General features: G+C 36.4%; 1 protein-coding gene across 1 annotated transcript in view; it reads left to right on the top strand.

Annotated features, from left to right (window-relative positions):
* The window catches only part of LOC125038143, a 20,420-nt gene extending 1,905 nt beyond the window's left edge, over positions 1–18,515 (top strand). Inside the window, exons 2-10 of the mRNA XM_047631463.1 lie at positions 2,104–2,155; positions 8,894–9,025; positions 9,371–9,589; positions 11,079–11,289; positions 12,003–12,148; positions 13,588–13,698; positions 14,360–14,517; positions 14,888–15,100; positions 17,838–18,515. Of these exons, the coding sequence (XP_047487419.1) occupies positions 2,104–2,155; positions 8,894–9,025; positions 9,371–9,589; positions 11,079–11,289; positions 12,003–12,148; positions 13,588–13,698; positions 14,360–14,517; positions 14,888–15,100; positions 17,838–18,368 (1,773 nt within the window). The 3' untranslated portion in view covers positions 18,369–18,515. The remainder of the gene's footprint in view (positions 1–2,103; positions 2,156–8,893; positions 9,026–9,370; positions 9,590–11,078; positions 11,290–12,002; positions 12,149–13,587; positions 13,699–14,359; positions 14,518–14,887; positions 15,101–17,837) is intronic.
* Positions 18,516–19,180: the final 665 nt, after the last annotated feature.

The following is a 19,180-nucleotide window of genomic DNA, read 5'->3' as shown; positions in this document are numbered from 1 at the left end:
CTACACACACCCACACACACCCACACACACCTACACACACCTACACACACCCACACACACCCACACACCCACCTACACACACCCCACACACACCCACACACCCACACACCTACACACACCCACACACCTACACACACCCACACACCTACACACACCCACACACCTACACACACCCACACACCTACACACACCCACACACCTACACCCACCCACACACCTACACACACCCACACACCTACACACACCCACACACCTACACACACCCACACACCTACACACACCCACACACCTACACACACCCACACACCTACACACACCCACACACCTACACACACCCACACACCTACACACACCCACACACCTACACACACCCACACACCTACACACACCCACACACCTACACACACCCACACACCTACATACACCTACACACCCACCCACACCTACACACACACCTATACACACCCACACACTCCCACACCTATACACACACCCTCACCCACACCCATACACCTACACACATCACACACCCACACACCTGCACCTATGCCAATACCCACACCCCACAACCACCCACCCATTCCCACACACCTGTGCCTACACACCTGTACCTACACCCACACCCATACACCTACATCCAAACTCATACAGCTACACGCATACTCACACACCTACTCCTGCACCTACACCCACCCACCCATACCCACCCCCACACCCATCCATATCCACACACCTACATCCACAGCCACATACCTACACCCACACCAACACACCTATGCCCACACACCCACCCACCCACACCCACACCTCCACCCACACCCACACCCACACACCTATACCCACACCCACAAACCTATGCCCACATCTACACCCACTCACCTATGCCCACACTTACACCCCCACACCCTTCCACCCATACCCACACACTTATGCCTATACCCACACCCACCCACCCACACACCTGCACCTACACCCACACACCTATGCCCACACTTTCCTCCCCCATACCCACATCCACACATCCATACCCACACCCAGCCACCCATACCCACCCCCACCCACCCATACCCACCCCCACCCCCACCCACCCATACCCACCCCCACCCACCCATACTCAGACCTACACCGAAACTCGCACACCTGCACCTACACCCACACATCCACCCACACCCACACACCTATACCTACACCCATACCCACACCCACACTGACACCTGCAACCACACACCTTTACCCCCACACTCCCATATGCCCACACCCTCACACGCCCATGCGCCTATACTCTAACACCCAAATCCTCACACCTATACTCATACCCCCCATACCTATACCCCCCATACCTATACCCCCCATACCTATACCCACTTATGCCCATACCCACCCATAGCCATACTCACACCCACACCTATCCCTATACCCATACTTACTTTTTCATGTACAGTTACACTTTCCCTATACCCACAACCACAACCACACTTATGCCCAGAAACACACCTATGTCCAGATCACACCCACCTGCACAGACATTTAGGGACACTCGTGGATATTTTGCTACTGAATAGATAACAAAATAGTATGCATAGAATAAAAATTAAAATGATCAGCTATTGAGATCAAGTCTTGCCTCTTTTGAATAGTTTTACTAAGTTAATTATGTAACAGAAACTAAACTGCAAAGAACTAGTTTGAGTAAGATTTTTTTTTTAGACATGAACTTTTTGAAAATACAAGTAGATAGGGATCAAAAGATGTATATAAGCTTGTAATCACAAATGCATAGATAAAAGAAAAAGATACATATAAACTGTCACAAATGGTCCATTCCTATCCTCAGATGGTGAAGGTCATATGCCTTACTTGATTTTCAGGTACTTTTCCTTGTCAGTATGCACCAGGTTTTTTGTCTCTGGGTTACAGTTCCTTTTATTTATTTGTTTCTTTCTTGAGGGATTCTCACAGAGGTGTTGATTGCGTTCTAAAACTGGAATTGAAGGTGTTGATAGAGAGTGTTTTGAGAGGGGAGTTGAAACAGGGAGTGTATTTTGAACTGAAGTTTATTTGTTATTTTTGTTTAATTTTCTAAACTGTTTTTTTCACTTTCAGCTCAGACACGAAAATCAGGGAAACTGCGAAGTCACGCGCATCGATCCAGAAGGTATTTTGAATAAGTACTATTTTTCATATCGAGTTGGTGTTAGCTTTGGTGCTCCTTTTATGGTGTAAATGTGCTATGTTTTATTGGTCGTCACATTCTTTTTGAATCATGGAACTGCACAATAGTTGGTTTATAAACAAGTCTGTTTAAAATTTCATATAGATATATATTTTAAAACTTTTATTTTATTTTATTTAGGTTTTCCTATGTCTTTTTGACTTTGCATTTATATCATTAGGTGATCAAATAATTTCTTGTCTTTCTTGTTCTTTGAATAAATTGTGTTTGTTATATAGTAATTTAGAATGGAATCTGTTCTGTGGATTTTGTTATATTAATGTTGAGAGCGACTTTCAATCTTAAAATATATTCAGTCTTTAAATATAACTAAAGTCTCATGTTTTAAGAGGAATCAAAAAAGTTTTGAGTCATTCTCGTTACTGTAAATTGCCAATGCTTGAGTTGTAAATAGCAAATGCTTTATCCCTTTTATAATCTTCTTAATTGTAATAATGCTAGAAGTATTTATACAACATAAAGGCAACATTGCATAGGCATAGGCATATGCATATTTTACCTTGAATCTTCAAAAGACTTTCCTTTTCTAAAAGGAGACTGAAAGCATTGTGGTTTAGCCGAGTGCATAGTTTGTCAGCTTTCTTTTGATGTAGATACCTGTCTAATTCAAGAGCACCATAATTCTTTCATTCTTGCTCTTGGTTAATTTTAATAATCTCAGACCAAGGGATACTTTAGTTGTTTCATGATATTTGTACTTTATATGCCCAATTGTATATCTTTCTTAAGTTTAATTTCCTTGGGTTTTAATAATTATTTTGGTAGGTGCTTAGAGGATGCTTGGAGTGGCTTTCAGAATGATACTTGTAGCTGAATTGTATGTCTTGGTTCAGAAAGGTAGACAAATCACCACATTTACCGTACCCAGATAGATAATTCAGGAAGGATGCAGATTATGTTTAGCTACAATATAAGCTTCAAGTCCAAAGGAGTTTAGCGAGTGGGCAGCCAGTGGAGAGAACTTACAGGTTCTTACATGTTCAGTACATGTTTGTGCAATGCCTTGCCACCAGACACATATCTTTGTTATTACTTTTTTTTTAAATCTGATTATGTTTTCTTGATATAAGAAAAGACATAGACATATAAGGGAAGTAAGTAATTCAACATTAACATAATTCTAAGGTTTCCTAATTTAATATTTATTTAATTTTTGCTTGTTTATTGTTGAACCAGCTTTTTTACAAATAATGCCATTTTTTAAAATTACTCTGAATATGGACATTTATATATGCATTATGTTACTACTGTAGTCGTAGATTATGCTTGTCAGTGAACCATGGACAAAGATCATGTCTGGAAAGTGGGTAATGACCAGAAAAAGTTTGGGAACCACTAGTCTAGAAGCTGCACAGTTAATTTTCTTGCTACTTTTTTTATTTTTAAAGATAGCAGAAATTCCATTAAGTCTAGCAGCTGAGATTGCTACAGTATCTTTTATTGCTGACATCACATCCCTCTCATTTATGTAATTTCAAATCTTGATATTGTAGCCTTACACAGTTTTAAATCTTCATCCACCATTACGTTTTACCCAGCTGTGGTGCCGTGTTAATGTCCCTATCTGTGAAGAGATAAAGTGTAGCTTCTCAAAAATTAGACAAGTTCTGCATAGATAATTAAAGGCTTGTTACTGAAACAGGATATGCTTCCTTTCTTCTTCTTCTTCTTCTTCTTCTTCTCTTCTTCTTCTTCTTCTTCTTCTTCTTTTTTTGAGAATGCCCAATTATTTCAAACTTCATGTTTCATTTGTAACTGATTTGGTGAAGGTATTTCTTTCCATGTTTTTTTGTTTTGTTTTTTTCCCTCAAAGCTTGTTCACATTCCTCATGGATATATTGAAATAATTATGTGACATTAGTTACTCCCTAAGTAGGCTAATGGATTGATGTCTAGGCTTCCGTAACAAAATTTTCTGAATATCTTATTATGCATTAGGAAGTTCAATGTATTTTATGAATTGGGAATTAGTTTTAACCATAAGGAGGGAAATGCTTTAATATCGTTCAACCATGAGCAGGGGAGCTTTTGTGAGTAGAGCAATGAAGGTAAAGTACAGGAAAACACACAAATTTGCCGAAGACCTTTTCGCATTTATTGCCTCATCAGGGCCTGAAGCAATAAATACAAAAATGTCTTGGGCATGTTCATGTGATTTCCTGTACATGAATTCCACAAGGGAGCTTTTGTGTTACAAGACAAAGATATATGTCAGAGGAAGTATAGTGTTTTTTTTTGTTTTTTTTTGTTTTTGTGTGTGTGTGTGTGGGGGGGGGGGGCTTTTGTGTTTGTTATTCTATTTCCTGTTCTGTTTTGTTTTCCTTCTATGTTTTTTTCTTTTCTTCATTTATATTTTCTCTCTTTTTTTCCTCCTTCATTTTTCTTTCTTTTTCCTCCTTCATTTTTCTTCCCTTTTCCTTCTTTCTTTTTCTTTCTTTTTCTTCTCTCATTGTTTCCCTCTTTTTCTTTTTTTGCTTCCTTCATTTTTTCCTTCTTTTCTTTTTCTTTTATCTTCCTTAATTTCTTTCTTGTTTTTTCTTTTTCCACCTCCCATTTACTCTTTATTAGTTATTTTTTCTTCCTTTTTTTCCCCTTGTTTCTCTTGTTTTCCTTGTTTCTTTTTTTCCCTTGTTTCTCTTTTTTTCCTTGTTTCTCTTCTTTTCCTTGTTACTCTTTTTTTCCTTATTTTTCTTTTTTCTCCATTTTTCCTAATTTAATGTTTTTACCTCCTTCATTCTTTTCCTTATTTACCTTTTATTTCTCCTCCATTCTTTTCCTTTTTTTCTACTCCATTCTTTCCCTATTTTCCTTTTTCCGCCATATTTTCCTGTGTAGTTCTATTGCACAGTTTTACAGAATATCATTTATAAGTTTACACAGCTATGTCATCTGTCAAGTCATTAGGCTGTTAAACAAGACTTTCTGTATGTAAATGAGAAATAGTGATTACATTGTTGAACATATACTGCATTATTTCCTCTGTGTTCGAGCAATGCCACATTTACTGTTGGGTTGTTTCTAATGGCTGGTTTGACTGTCTCTTAATGTTCTTTTAGTGCCTTGATTTTTCCTTGTATTAGATTATATTCTTTTTGCTCTTATATGTTATATATTATATGCATATATTTTTTTTTTTCCATGTGTATGTTTCTAGGGTCCAGTTTTGCATAGTGTACACATTTTTTCATATGTTAGTATACTGTAGTTATAAGTTGTTTTATATTACAATTATTAAAATACATCCTGCAACTAGTTATCTCTCTTGGTCTCGGTTAGTAATAAATTGTACTTTTGCTGATCATTGCGTTTACCAGTGTTCTGTGTAAGATTGCATTTTATTCATATCTCTTTTAGAGCAATGGATTTCTTATAGTAATTCATTATTATGCATTATGCATTCTAACCTTCGTCTGCTAATTTCAGAATTTCCTTATTTGCATTGTTAGCTCATTACAGCCTCACCTAATGAGATGTCATTATGGCAAGCATCAATGGAATAGTTTTCATGTAAATATCGTACACCACTTTGAATGCTTGAAATGTACCTTGCGGTTAGAGCTCTTAAAATGATAGGCTCTGTGTTGGGTCCCTGAGAAGAACTGGCTGGTTGGTACGTAAATGGGAAGTAGCACAAATGCACCACATCAGCTTTGACTAGTATATGAATTGCAGCTTTCGTGATATTGTAACATGTCACTATTGATAATATAGCAGTCTATACTCACACCCACATTAACATCCACATCCACATCCACATCCACATCCACATCCAAATTCACCCCCATACCCATTTCTCCGCCTGTATCACACACAGGGTATTGTTAAGAAAGTGATGACTGAATAGGTCATAGGTATTTCTGTGAATTAGTGCTATCTAGCTTTTGAATTTTGTTCTTGTTTCCCCATGTACTTGGAAAAACTAAGTCTTAAAAGAAGCCTCAGTATTCGTATACAATATTCTGTAAATGAGTTTGGAATGTAAGACCGTTATTGCTGACAAGTAGTCTATATTATCAATCTTGGAATTATGACAAGTGGTATGGAAAAAATAGTTCTTATGGAAAGATCATGCATTATAGTATAATCCTTTAAGTATACATGCTTGGACAACTCTCTTTATGTATTAAGAAATATGGGATCTTTCTATACAAGACTTTCTTTGATTATTAGTTGTATTGTGTAGCATGGTTAGGTTAAAGGCTTTTCGGCATTCACCTTGATCCAGACTCGAGTGTAGCCTGTGAGTCTGAGCTCTTGATAAGTACTGTTGAACTGAACCCATTTTCCCTTCATACCATGCCGCCTCCTCTCTGAACCCTTGGTAAAACTGATCATAGGGAGGGAGGATTAGTGGGTTTCTTGAGGTCAAGTTTGGTGTGACCTTAATGATAAAGTTCGAGTTTGATGGATAACATAGGCAATACAGTAGTACATAGTAACTTTTTTTTTAAGTGAGCTTTCAAAAACTGTAGACTATCTATATTCTTGTTTTCCATTGTTTTGGTTCAAAATATGGGCTTTGTGTGAAGTACAAATGTCTTACAGTTGTACTTCATTATATGGGCTTTATGAAGAAAAAGAAAGAAGGGAAATAGCACAGCTAGTATAGTTTTTATATTTTTACACTAAGTCAAAACATTAGTGTCTAATGTTAGGGCCATCCTAGGGCTCCTGTTTTGAGAATGCCCCTTTATTATTTATTATTTTTATTATTATTATTATTATTATTATTATTATTATGATTTTTTTCTTTTTTAAGTTTGACCACATTCCTCATAGATATATTGAATTAGTATTATTATTATCTTTTTAAAGTTTGACCACATTCCTCATAGATATATTGAAATAGTGATGTAATGTTATTTTATGCCTTTGTAAGCTAATTGATTGACCTCTAGGCCTTCATCAAACAAAACTTTCTGAATTACTCCTTATGTATTGGATGTTTAATGTGTTTTGGGAATTGAGAAATAATTTCTTCATTTTTTCCTTTTTTTTTATCTTTTTCCTTCTCCATTTTTTCTTCTTTTTCTTTTCCTTGTACTTTTTTTTTCACTTTATCTTATCTTCCTAGTTTTATTCCCCATTTTTTTCTTTTGCTGCATCTTTTCCCAGTGAATTATGAAAAAGAAGCAACCACATTTTTGGGATATGTGACTAGTTGTTGCATAATTTTTTAGTTTATTTTGGTTTGAAATTCATTCTTATAGCAGATTACATGGAAAAAATATTTTTAAAAGATGTTTCCTTGTAGTAAAAAAAAATTTACAAAAAAAAAAAAAAAAAATTATTACCCATTATGATTGTAAAAACACAGGGCACCAGCAGCCCCCCCCCCAAAAAAAAAAAAAAAAAGAAAAAAAAAGAAAAAAGAAAAAAAATGCAAACCAAAATGTCAATCAGATATGTATGAAAACATCTAAATACATTATAAACAAAGGCAACCCATTTGAAGCAAAACATTTGGTAAAATCTCCATTCTGCAAGCACAGTAGATCTGAAATTTAAACTGCTCTCAACATTTTCATATGCAAGAAAGAGAAACATTGGTCGGGGATAATTTATAAATGGTATAGGAAGATTTTGAGCGCATGTTTGAAATGCATCCCCCCCTCCTCGCAAAGTTTGTCATCCCCCATAAGTGTATCACATATTATTATGATTATTATTTTTAAAGATGATGGTAACAACAACATACAGATAGTTATATTATATTCCAACATTCCTATAACTTTTACATTTGTATGTCATCTGTCATGTAAGAACAGCACCGGTTTGTCTATTTCATTGTCTTTAGTAAGGAAGTTAAGTCATTGTTAGAATCTACTTTTCAGAAATTCAATCTTTAGAGCTGTAGTCCATTATTCCCTTTATGCCACTCATCAGTCACCAGAAGAACCAAGCCTTTGACAGATTTAAATGGAAATCAGTTTTATGAATTGGAGTTGAATGCAAATAGGTAGATTAATCTATTGCCGCTGGAAAAATGCTGTGCTTATTTTTTATCTTTGGTGAAATGCTCTGCACATAGATGGCTCTGCAAGTCAATTAGTAGACCTTGTGACCTTACCCAATTTCACCTGTACTTGAATTGGTGGAAAAAATGTTTTTTTTTTACTAAGGCTCTGAATATCGATGGTGTTATTTTTGTTATAGATATTTTAATTACTAAAATGTTATAGACATTAGTAACAGCAATATAAAATAATGTAATATATTTTAAAAAATCAAGGAAAAGGGTTAACAGGTGAGACAGGCAGTACTCGTAATTGGCTTATTGGTGACTTAGTGCAAGTCTAGCCATCTCTGTGTAAAAACAATTAATAAAGTAAACATGTCCTGCCCAGCGGCACTGGGTTAAAAGGGGCTAGGGAGTAGTTCACCCCCCTTCCCAACGGCCACAATTGTCTGCTTTTATTACTAAATTGCACCTCTGTAGGTCCAGTTATTGCTTAAAATGGCCCCCAGAATAGCTTATTCTTCTAAATCTTTGTTTGCTATGCTTCCCTATCCACCTCTGCCCTCCCCCACTCAAGAAAATGCTGAAATGACACCCATGGCTTCAGGTAGACAGATGATACAGCTAAAAAGATAACAAGCCATTGGATAAGTACTGCCCTTATTGTGTGTCTGTGTGTGAGTAGCTTCTTCTCCCAACAGAATGCTCCATCGATAGAGCCAACCTCACACCTCATGACAAACTGCCCTTCATTTTACGGATGTATTTTTACAACACGTGGATGGAGACACGAGCTGCCATGAACTTGTCTTTTGTTGCACCTAATTGGCAGAGTAAGTGATTGCCACTTGTTTGGTTTAATGATTAGTGAATAATGTGGATTGGGTTATGAAAAAATCTGTTTTGAAGGATGCAATTTCAATTCTGAATAATTATTTTATTTTAGCAAAGGATATTGAGCAAAAAGTAACATTTCTTTATAATTCCCTTTTTTATATATATTTTTTTTGAGTGCAGATGTAAGGGAAGTAAGTAGTTTTTATTCTATGTAAATGACTATTGTGAATTAGTATATACAGAATTAAGAATGACTGCAATAGACCTTGTTAGTAAATGATAAATTATCCACAAAAATTATTTGCTTTGGAAGTCCTACAATTTTCATAAATCTGTTGCAGACCTGAAGTTCCGCTACAAGAGACGGGACAACACAGAGTCTTTGTGCCGCACTTTCTCACTGTCCAATGTGAGCCTCCCCCTGGTGGACACCCTGATGTGGGACTGCACCTTCTTCGATAACATTGGTTATTCCAACCACACCTATGACTTGTCCATCATCACAGACCAAGGGACCGGGGGTAACTTTGGCTTCAGGGTGCCAAAAAAGGAGAGTTTTGGTGAGTCCTTGGCTTTGGTCTCAAGGAATACTCAAGGATATTGTTTGATATTTAGCTAGGTTGGTGGATGGCTATCCTCAAAAGTTTTGCAACTTGCATTTTATAATATAATTTTATTGTCTTATCTGTTTTGGATAAATTTCCACTATATGCATTAGTAGATGCAGTGTGATAGTGACTGCTTTTTTGTGCTATTCAGATAGAGGTCTGTTTCTCAGCTACTCAGATAATAGATTCATAGAACCTCAGTGCCCCTATCAATAGCATTGGCACCATAATATTTACTTTTATAAGTATCTCTGCATGTTCGTTTCTAATTGCATCTTGACCTCTAGAAATACAGTTGACACAGTTGTATTACAGAAAAGTCTCATTACTCTCTTTCAGATGTAGTTGCTAGAGAATTTCTTGTTCTTTAGTGAGAGATCTTTTAACCATTGTGCAAGATAGTGTCTTTTGTTGTCGATTTTGACCTTTGCTGCAAAACTTTTAGGATAGCCTTTGTAAGTAAGATATTAAGATCAGCTAGTTTTAGTAACTAGATATTTTATGATTTTAAAAATCCTTGGTAATGTGAATGATAAGGATCTAATGTAAAATTAACATATCGGAGTAGTTTGCTGAAAGCAGAGGTTTTAGTGATGATTAGTATGAAGACATTTTCCTCTTGTTTTACCTAAAAAAATGAATACTTCAGAAAGAGAAAGCAGAAGTAAAAGATAGTTTGTTTTTTTAAAGTAAACATCATTCAAAGTACAATGATAGAAAAAAGCAACAACCTTTATCCCGATGCTGTCAGGGACACCCACATTTGTTAAGGCTTTCATTTTACCTTGAAAATGCATTTGCCATGCTCCTTTTTTTCTCTTTTTTGCAATGGCAGTTGTTGTACATGCTGTGGCAGCTTGGGGGTGAAACTTGATGCTTTAGTTCCATCATTGTGATTTTGAGTGTCCTTTGTAGTATATTCTATCATAGTTGTTTATTGTTTTCTTACCCTTACTTCTGATTTATTTCTTTGAAGTAGTAGTTAAAGTAAGTTTGATTAGTATAGTGTAAAGAATCTTTTTCTTTTTGATGTCACTCATTTCAAATAGAAATATACATAGACAAAGAACTTTCCATGTAGGTTTTATAATTGTCAAGAAGATGTTCAGACATATGATCCTTCCCTATGCACATACATGGACACACAAACACACCTGCATGCACATGCACACACATGTACTCACATACTCACACCTGTGTGAGTGCACATAAACATGCATGTACACACACACACACACACACACACACACACACACACACACACACACACACACACACACACACACACACACACACACACACACACACACACACACATGCACGCACGCACGCTTATGCACTCGCATGTATGTGTATGACCACATTCTCAGAATCGCAGTCATTTAAACACATACTAAAAACAGAAAATGGTCAGTGATACCTTTCTACACAAAATTTGCAGATCATCACAACACCAACCTTCAGGACTGGCATGTGTTCTTCTTCTTGCACCTTGACCATATTCAACGTTCTGCATATTTGCCTGTGACTATACAATCTGCACCTTTCAAGAACATCTCCTACAATGTCTCACTTGTGAAGTGTGTGGACGCAGACCTGCAGTGTCTCCATCGAAGCACACTTGTCTCGCGTGTTGTAGGAGAGCCAGAAACGTAGGATATTTGGCATACCTTTTCTCTCTGTATTTCGTATATTACCATTCTCTTATTTAATTTTTATGTCTTTAATATTGTTATTATTATCATTATTATTGTTGTTACTATTGTTATTATCATCATTATCATTGTTATTACTATTATTATTATTATTATTATTTTTATTGTTATTGCTATTATTATTATTATTATTATTATTATTATTATTATTATTATTATTATTATTGTTATTATTATTATTGTTATTATTATTATTATTATTGTTATTATTATTATTATTGTTATTATTATTATTATTATTATTATTATTATTATTATTATTATTATTATTATTATTATTATTACTACTGTTACTACTACTACTACTATTATTATTATTATTATTATTATTATTATTATTATCATTATTATTATTATTATTATTATTATTATTATTATTATTATTATTGATGATGATGATGATGATGATGATGATGATTATGATGATGATGATGATGATGATGATGATGATGATGATAATGATAATGAAGTAATGATGAAGTTTCTTTGGATTAAATTTTAAACTTCCTTCTTGTAATATGTTCTGTGGTAATACACTTGCCTTTACATAAGATTTAAGATAAAAAGCTGGTTGAAAAAACTTTTCATACAAGAAAAAATTAGATATTCCTATACCAGTTATTCCCATACACACTTTTTATTCACTCCAGAGCCAACTGGACCGATGGTATGCCCCCCCTTTGGAATGAGCTGCTGCCCTCTTGGGGAGCTCCAGCTCACTATGCGGTTACTGTGCAGATTGTCTCTTCCTCATGTCCACCCACTGGCTGTCACATTTCACTCTCCCCTGTCTTTGGTAAGTTGTCTAAGAAGTTTTACTAGTGGTAGTTTGAAAGATTGATTCATAATTGATGTCTCGTTTATGTTGCATTAAATGGTGTGGTCATAGGGAGTGTGTATGAAGAAATTTCATGGTTCAACTCAGAACCACACTGTAGACCAGTAAGACAGGCAATTTATGGGCTATTATGCTTTGATTTGAGTTGCACTATAAGATATCCACAGAGGATGAAGTTGGCAATACCAATTTTCTGGATTGTTCCGGCAACTCTGAGCTCTGAGCAAATAAATTGCAGAAGTGATCTGACAGCAGAGAATTTGATGTGCATCGTTTAGTCACCCACAGTCACAATCTTCACCACATATCCCATTTTTTGAGTTTTTCACCATTGTGAACCAAGTATCTCAAGAGGACAAAAATTATTATATCAAACACATAAGGGAACTGTCCTAGAAGACGTTCACAGTGCAAGAAATAAAATTGTGGCTGCCTCACTAACACCAGCCACTTCACATGCTGCTGCCTCACCTGCCACCCCAACCTCGCGCAGAGTAGAGTCAAATCTCGGTGATTAAGGAAGAAATCAAAGAATATAAAAAAAATGAAAGATGACCATGAAAAGCAGGTGAAGGAGGCAGGGATAGATGTTCCTGTTGTTAGGTTAAAGGAATTTTTATTAAACCAGTTTGCATGCTTCTACCCTGAGGTGAATTTCCTACTATAAATGGTATGATATATTAAAATATCTTCAAGGCTTTTAGTAAGGATTATGAACATAAAACATATGATGTATGAAATATAGGTCAACCATTACAAATGGGCAAATATATATAGAAAGACAGACATTATAGAACTTTAAATCATGATATCTCAGAATGTAGTTTTTTTACTTTAAAAATCTGAGGAGAATTCAAATTTTAATAAATTTACTTTGGCTTGTTTTTTTTAAACAAGCAGCTTTGCTGGATGAGGTAATTTGCAATTGGTCATGTATTGTCAAACAATGGTTTCATTTCATGAACTATGACAAATTTCAAAAAAATGAAACTACACAATTGTAGAACTATCAAGTAAGTGTACACACACATAAGCATTTTTATGTTGTACATATAATATTGTCTGCTATAGTATGAAGGTTTTCATTACCTTAACAAATTTATGTACTTTTTTTTGTTTACAGAAAAGGGTAACAGTCATTATGAAGCATGTAATGCTCAGCTATATTTTGCAGCAAAGGTTCATTGATATTACTGTTTACTATAATAAAGTAGTGGTTCATCTGTGTAACAATAACAAACATTTTACAGCAGCAACATCAGATGTTGTTTTAATATTTAGCAGATTTTTTTTATTGTTTTTTGCCAAAGCATTGGCCAATAAGCAAGTTTTTTTTTTTCTTCTATGTTAGCAACTATAGAACTTAATGTCTCATATGTTCTGTCTTTGAATTGCAGAGGTGAAGGAAAGCCAGCTGGGAATGTGGATTTTTATCAGCTGTATGTTCATCCTTATATTTGCCTTTGCCTTCACCTTCACCCTTCATCACCGCACCAAAGAAAACAGAAGTGAGTTAGAGTTATTTAGTCCTGCATCCAGTTATAAGAATGGCTCTGAAGTATTTGCTAGCTGGTGAAGTACACGTACTGAACAATTGTAGATGAAACAGTGAAGGGAAGAATGGGGAAATATTCTTATTGCTTGCTGGTATAATCTGTAGGTAAATAATAGTATTGCTTGATGAAATATGGGCCTTCTCATTTATGTAGTAAATGGAAAGAAACGAGGCAGCTATAAGGGAGGAAATATTCTTGACATATAATATTAAAGGAAGTTGATCAATTAAGTTTTGTTTTGAAAAATAAGCCTATATATATTGTACATTAAGTAGTAACTAAAGGCCCAAACTAGCCTAGACTTGATCCAGAGCCTAATAACAGTAGTCCATACATATTGTATACAGTTGGATGATAAAGTATCTTGGGATCAAGAAGCAATGAGTATTCACAATTCTCAGATGAAAAGTATGCACATTTTTTAAGTTTGTTACTTTTGTAAAAGAATAAAACAAATGGAAATCAGATGCCCCTGACTGTGCTTTTGTATACGTATTTTACATTGTGATACTATTAATTTTCATTCACACCTTTATAAACATTTATCATGATTTTTCTGTTGATGATAAATCCTGTTGAGTTGCCCTTCTCAGCTGACCAGATTTGTTTACAGAACTGTTGGAGACCCTGAGACAGAACCTGCCCAGTGTACTGCTGATTTACTTGCCCGAGAACAGTGCTTGTTTGGAATTAGTGAAGACTTTCGCTGGATTTCTTAAGGACACGTGTTATGCTCAACCATATATTGTAGACACTGATGTGGGGACTGAGGTATTGAGAAAATCTGTTGCCGTTCTGTTTTATTTTTTTGTTTTTCAGATTAAATTTTTTTTTTTTAATTAAAGTTCTTACATGTCAGGAATTCTCTTCTCTTTGTGCCAAAGTTGTATAAATATTTGAACAGTCAATAATTTTCTTTTTAATAATGCATTAAGATACTACTCATGTATATGAAAATAGATGAATACTGTACATATATACCCCTCATAAAGTATATGTATAAAAGTCACTTGTACAACTTCGTATACTTTTACATCAACACATATAATCAGCTTGCATATTACAATGTGTATTCTTTCAATAACCTTATTGGAAGGTAATAGTAATAGTGGTAACAGAAAACTGTGGTCTCCCTCCCCAGAACCCCAATAACTGGACGAGTGAACAGATGAACAAGGCAAGCAAAATCCTGTTCATTGTGCCAGGCAACCTGAATGGAGAGAGTGCAACACCTATCCGGGGTCAGTGGACTTTTGCCCTGCATTATCTGACGGGACATTACTTTATCACTCATCACGCCACTAAGAAAGTTGCCACTGTGCTCTTACCTTTTAGTGCTGATGTGCCATGCCAGGTATGGGGTGTGAATGTTTTTCTCCACATTTTATTTATTATATAAGGATGGACTAGGTTTGGTAATCCTTTATTGGATATTTTTGTTATTTTTATTTTTGCTATGATAATGATGCAATAATGATGATAACAATGATAATGATAATAGTAATGGTAATAACAATAGTAACAATAATGATAATAAACCAAGATAATCCAAGGAGTGTGTACGCTCCTCTGATGTTCATGAATTTGATGTGAAAGAGATGTTTTATGCCAAAATTGCATCTGTGACAGACAGCTGTCCTCAGCAAGATATTCGTATTGTTCTGGGTGACTTCAATGCGGTATCTGTCTACAACTGAGCTCGCTATGAGATGTCTGTCGGTCCTCATGGTTCAGGAGCTGATGCTGGCAGTGAGAATAGCCTCCTTTTCTGGGACTTTGCTAGGTCCCAGAAAAGAGGATTTTTGGCTCTTGGTATAAGCTTTCTGACCGGCATCATTGGACTTGGTACAGCGATACAGGTAATGTGGCCAAGAGATTGACCACATCCTTGTTAGCACTTGGTGGAGGATCCTCAGAACTGCAGGGTATAACTGAGTACCGAGTTCAATGGAACTGACAATAGATTAGTCTGGGTTTACTTCAGAACTTCCTGTTATTCCTGTGAACACCCTAGGGTGTTTCATGTGGACAGATTGAAGGAGGTGGAGTGTGCCCAGGGGTTTGCTGAAGCTATCTCTAGTCGTTTCACAGCACTCAGGGGGGCCTGACAGATCCTGTTCTTCTGTGGGACACCTTCAAGCGTGAAACACTTGATGCAGCCCAGGAATTGGTTGGTGAATGCCCAAGAGCAAGATAGAATTTCATCTTGCAGGAGACACTGGAAGCCACAGATGCTTGTCCCCAACTGTCAGAGGATCGCAAGCCATCGTTCCCTGTGCGTAGGACTAGGTCACTGCTGAGAAAGGACAAGGAACCGTTTATGAGGAATCTTGCAGAGGAGGTCGAAAGCCATTTCCTAGTAAATGAGCTTCATCCTGCCTACCAAGCCGTGAGAAAGCTGAACTCCAAGCCCTCCTCACAGATGACTGCAGTCTGCTCAGCAAGTCGCCAGATAATCTCAGATCTTGTTGAGGTGTGGAAGCGTTGGGCTGAGTGTTTTGAGCAGTTGTACAAGGTTAATCTACCAACAATTAACATGGATGCGGGTAGTGTCGAGATTCCTTTTCCAGACCCACCCATCAGTAAGGATCCACCCTCCCTGAAGTCAGGGGGGCAATTTCCAAGCTGAAGAGTGGTAAAGCAGCAGGTGTTTGTGGCAACCCAGCTGAACTGTTAAAGGCTGATGAAGAACCTATGGCAAGGGGCTTGCATAGGGTCCTGTCTGCCATCTGGCAGACTGGTACCATTCTCCCTGACATCAAGGTCACAGAGAGCTTTTTATACCTCAGGGCTGTCAGACTAGGAAGTCAGTAGACGGATTGGCCTGTCAGAAGGGGTCATGAAATCTCTCAACAAGAGTATTTAGAGATGCCAGATTTACTATATGGTAGTGAAACCTAGACGCTATCTTGTGCTTTGAAATCTCGCCTTAATGCCTTTTGTAACAGGTCTTTGTGCTGGATCATGGGGTACAGTTGGCAGGACCATGTGTCCAACCAATGGTTGTACCATGAGACTGGTACAGGACCTATTACTTGCATAATCTTTGATTGCCAAATCAGGCTATATGGCCATCTGGCTCGTTTCCCACAGGATGATCTTGCCCACCAGGTTGTCTCTGTTCGATACAACCCTGGATGGAGGAGGCCTGTGGGATGATCTAGGAAGTCGTGGCTTAGGCAGAAGGACCCTCCTAGGTGGAAACGAAGGGTGGATGCAGCTATGGGCCCCCGCCTTTGTTAGCTCCCCAATGATGATGATGATGATAATAATAATAATAACAATAACAATGATAACTATCATTGATGATGATGATGATGATGATGATGATGATAATGATAATGATAATGATAATGATAATGATAATGATAATGATGATGATGATGATGATGATGATGATGATGATGATGATGATGATGATGATGATGATGATGATGATGATGATGATGAGAGTAACAATTATATTAAAGATGACATTAATATTGATATTGATAATGATATTAACCCGATACTGCTGTGAGTGGTATATACATGCCACAGTGAGTTTAGTTTATGAATTGAATTTACACATGGATGACTCCAAGAGTGATTCGTCTTACCTATCTCACTGGATTATCCTTTTCCCGGATTTATGGATAGATTTTATTTTATTTTATATTGCTATTATTATTGTTAATAACATTGTAAGGATTAAATTGTCAGCAATGAAAATAATGACATTTTTATTGATAGCTACAGAAGAAAACAGTCCCAAAAATTCAAAGATGGGGAAAAATTAGGTGAGGGCACCTAGTCTACTAGTTGACTCCTTGGTGATTGAATACTTGTAGAGCAGTTTGTTTGAAGGTACATTTCACAAATCAATGCTACAATTCCAGCAGCATTGAGTTAATAATGATATTAATAGTGAAAATGATGATAATGATTATCATTATGTGATCTTGTATTATATTATTATTATTGTTATTTTTATTATTGTTATTGCATTCACATTTATAAAGTCATAAAGTTTCAGACAAATTCACCCATAGCTCTCCATATCACCATCACAATATATGACATAATTTTGTCCTTTGCTTCAACCCTTTCAGATTGCAAGCATTCGCAGATTTGACCTGCTGCAAGAAATGGCCTCCCTAGTTACATGGATCCATGATGGGACATGGCTGGATCATAAACTCTTCTGGGGTCCACAGATCAGGGCATCACACCGAGCCTCCTCCTCCTCATGCTCCCTGGCTGATGTGAACAGTGCTGTTCGGAAAGCGGCCCAGTGCACCAAGTGTTACCGCAAGCCTGCTCTCCCTGCCATTGTTGACTTGACTGAAAAGAAGAGCAGCAATGATGCTGTTACTTTTAAGATGCCAGAGGAGGAGAAGAATGGCCTTCTGAACTACCAACTGAGTACTGCCAGTGAGGAGAAGTTTGTGACCAAAGATGTGCCGGACAGGAGCCTTGTCCGAGGTGATGAGAGTGGTTGTACTTTCGATCAAGACATACCTGATGTTGATACAGTGCTGGGATATGAGGAGAAGCCAAAGATGTCGGAGAAAACTTATAATTTCTTGGATTCTGATTTGGATGAACTTGATGATGATATTTTCTTGGGGAGGGCGAAGTAGGATGGAAGGGATTCTCAGGCATGATGATCCTTAGTCATTTTTGTATTATGAATATTGATTTTAAGGATTACAGATATCATTATCATATATATATATATATATATATATATATATATATGTGTAATATATGTAATATATGTATTTATATATGTATATATATACATATACAAATATATATATACATATATATAGACACATACACATACATGTGTATATATATATGTATATATGTGTATACATGTATGTATATGTATATATATGTAAATACATATACACATCCATAGACATATAGATATACATCACAAAAAAAAAGTTGTTTCTCATTCACATTCACAGTCACACTCACATTTACACACAGGCACATGCATATACACTGGCATGTGCATACACACGCATGCACACACACATGCATGCACCCCCCTCCAACACACACACATACACACAGATTTTATAAAAATGTCTTTCTCATGTGCAGTTCAAATGTGTAGAAACTTTTAAAATCTTATGTAGTGAAGAAGTTTTCAAAACTTCATGATAAATGACCAAAATATTCACAATGAAAATTAAGATTGCCACGAAAGTCCAGGGAAAGAAGGTCAGCTCCGGAAGTCGTCTAACCTTTGCAGGTTATAGTACCTAAAATCCAAATAAATGGAGTGTGAAGTCAAATGGGTGTCTTGTTATCTTGCTACAGATTCTTTAACAGCTACACAGTTATTGGTTCCAGTTATTGGAGTCCAGTGTTCTTGCTCAATATAATGAAATACAGTAGTCTGTCCCAACACAATTAGATTTCTAAGGCCCTAGTTCCT

This window comes from Penaeus chinensis, chromosome 24, assembly GCF_019202785.1.
Source record: "Penaeus chinensis breed Huanghai No. 1 chromosome 24, ASM1920278v2, whole genome shotgun sequence".
NCBI lineage: Eukaryota > Metazoa > Arthropoda > Malacostraca > Decapoda > Penaeidae > Penaeus > Penaeus chinensis.
The sequence above is the reverse complement of the archived record's forward strand: the minus strand, read 5'-3'. Positions and strand labels throughout refer to the sequence as shown.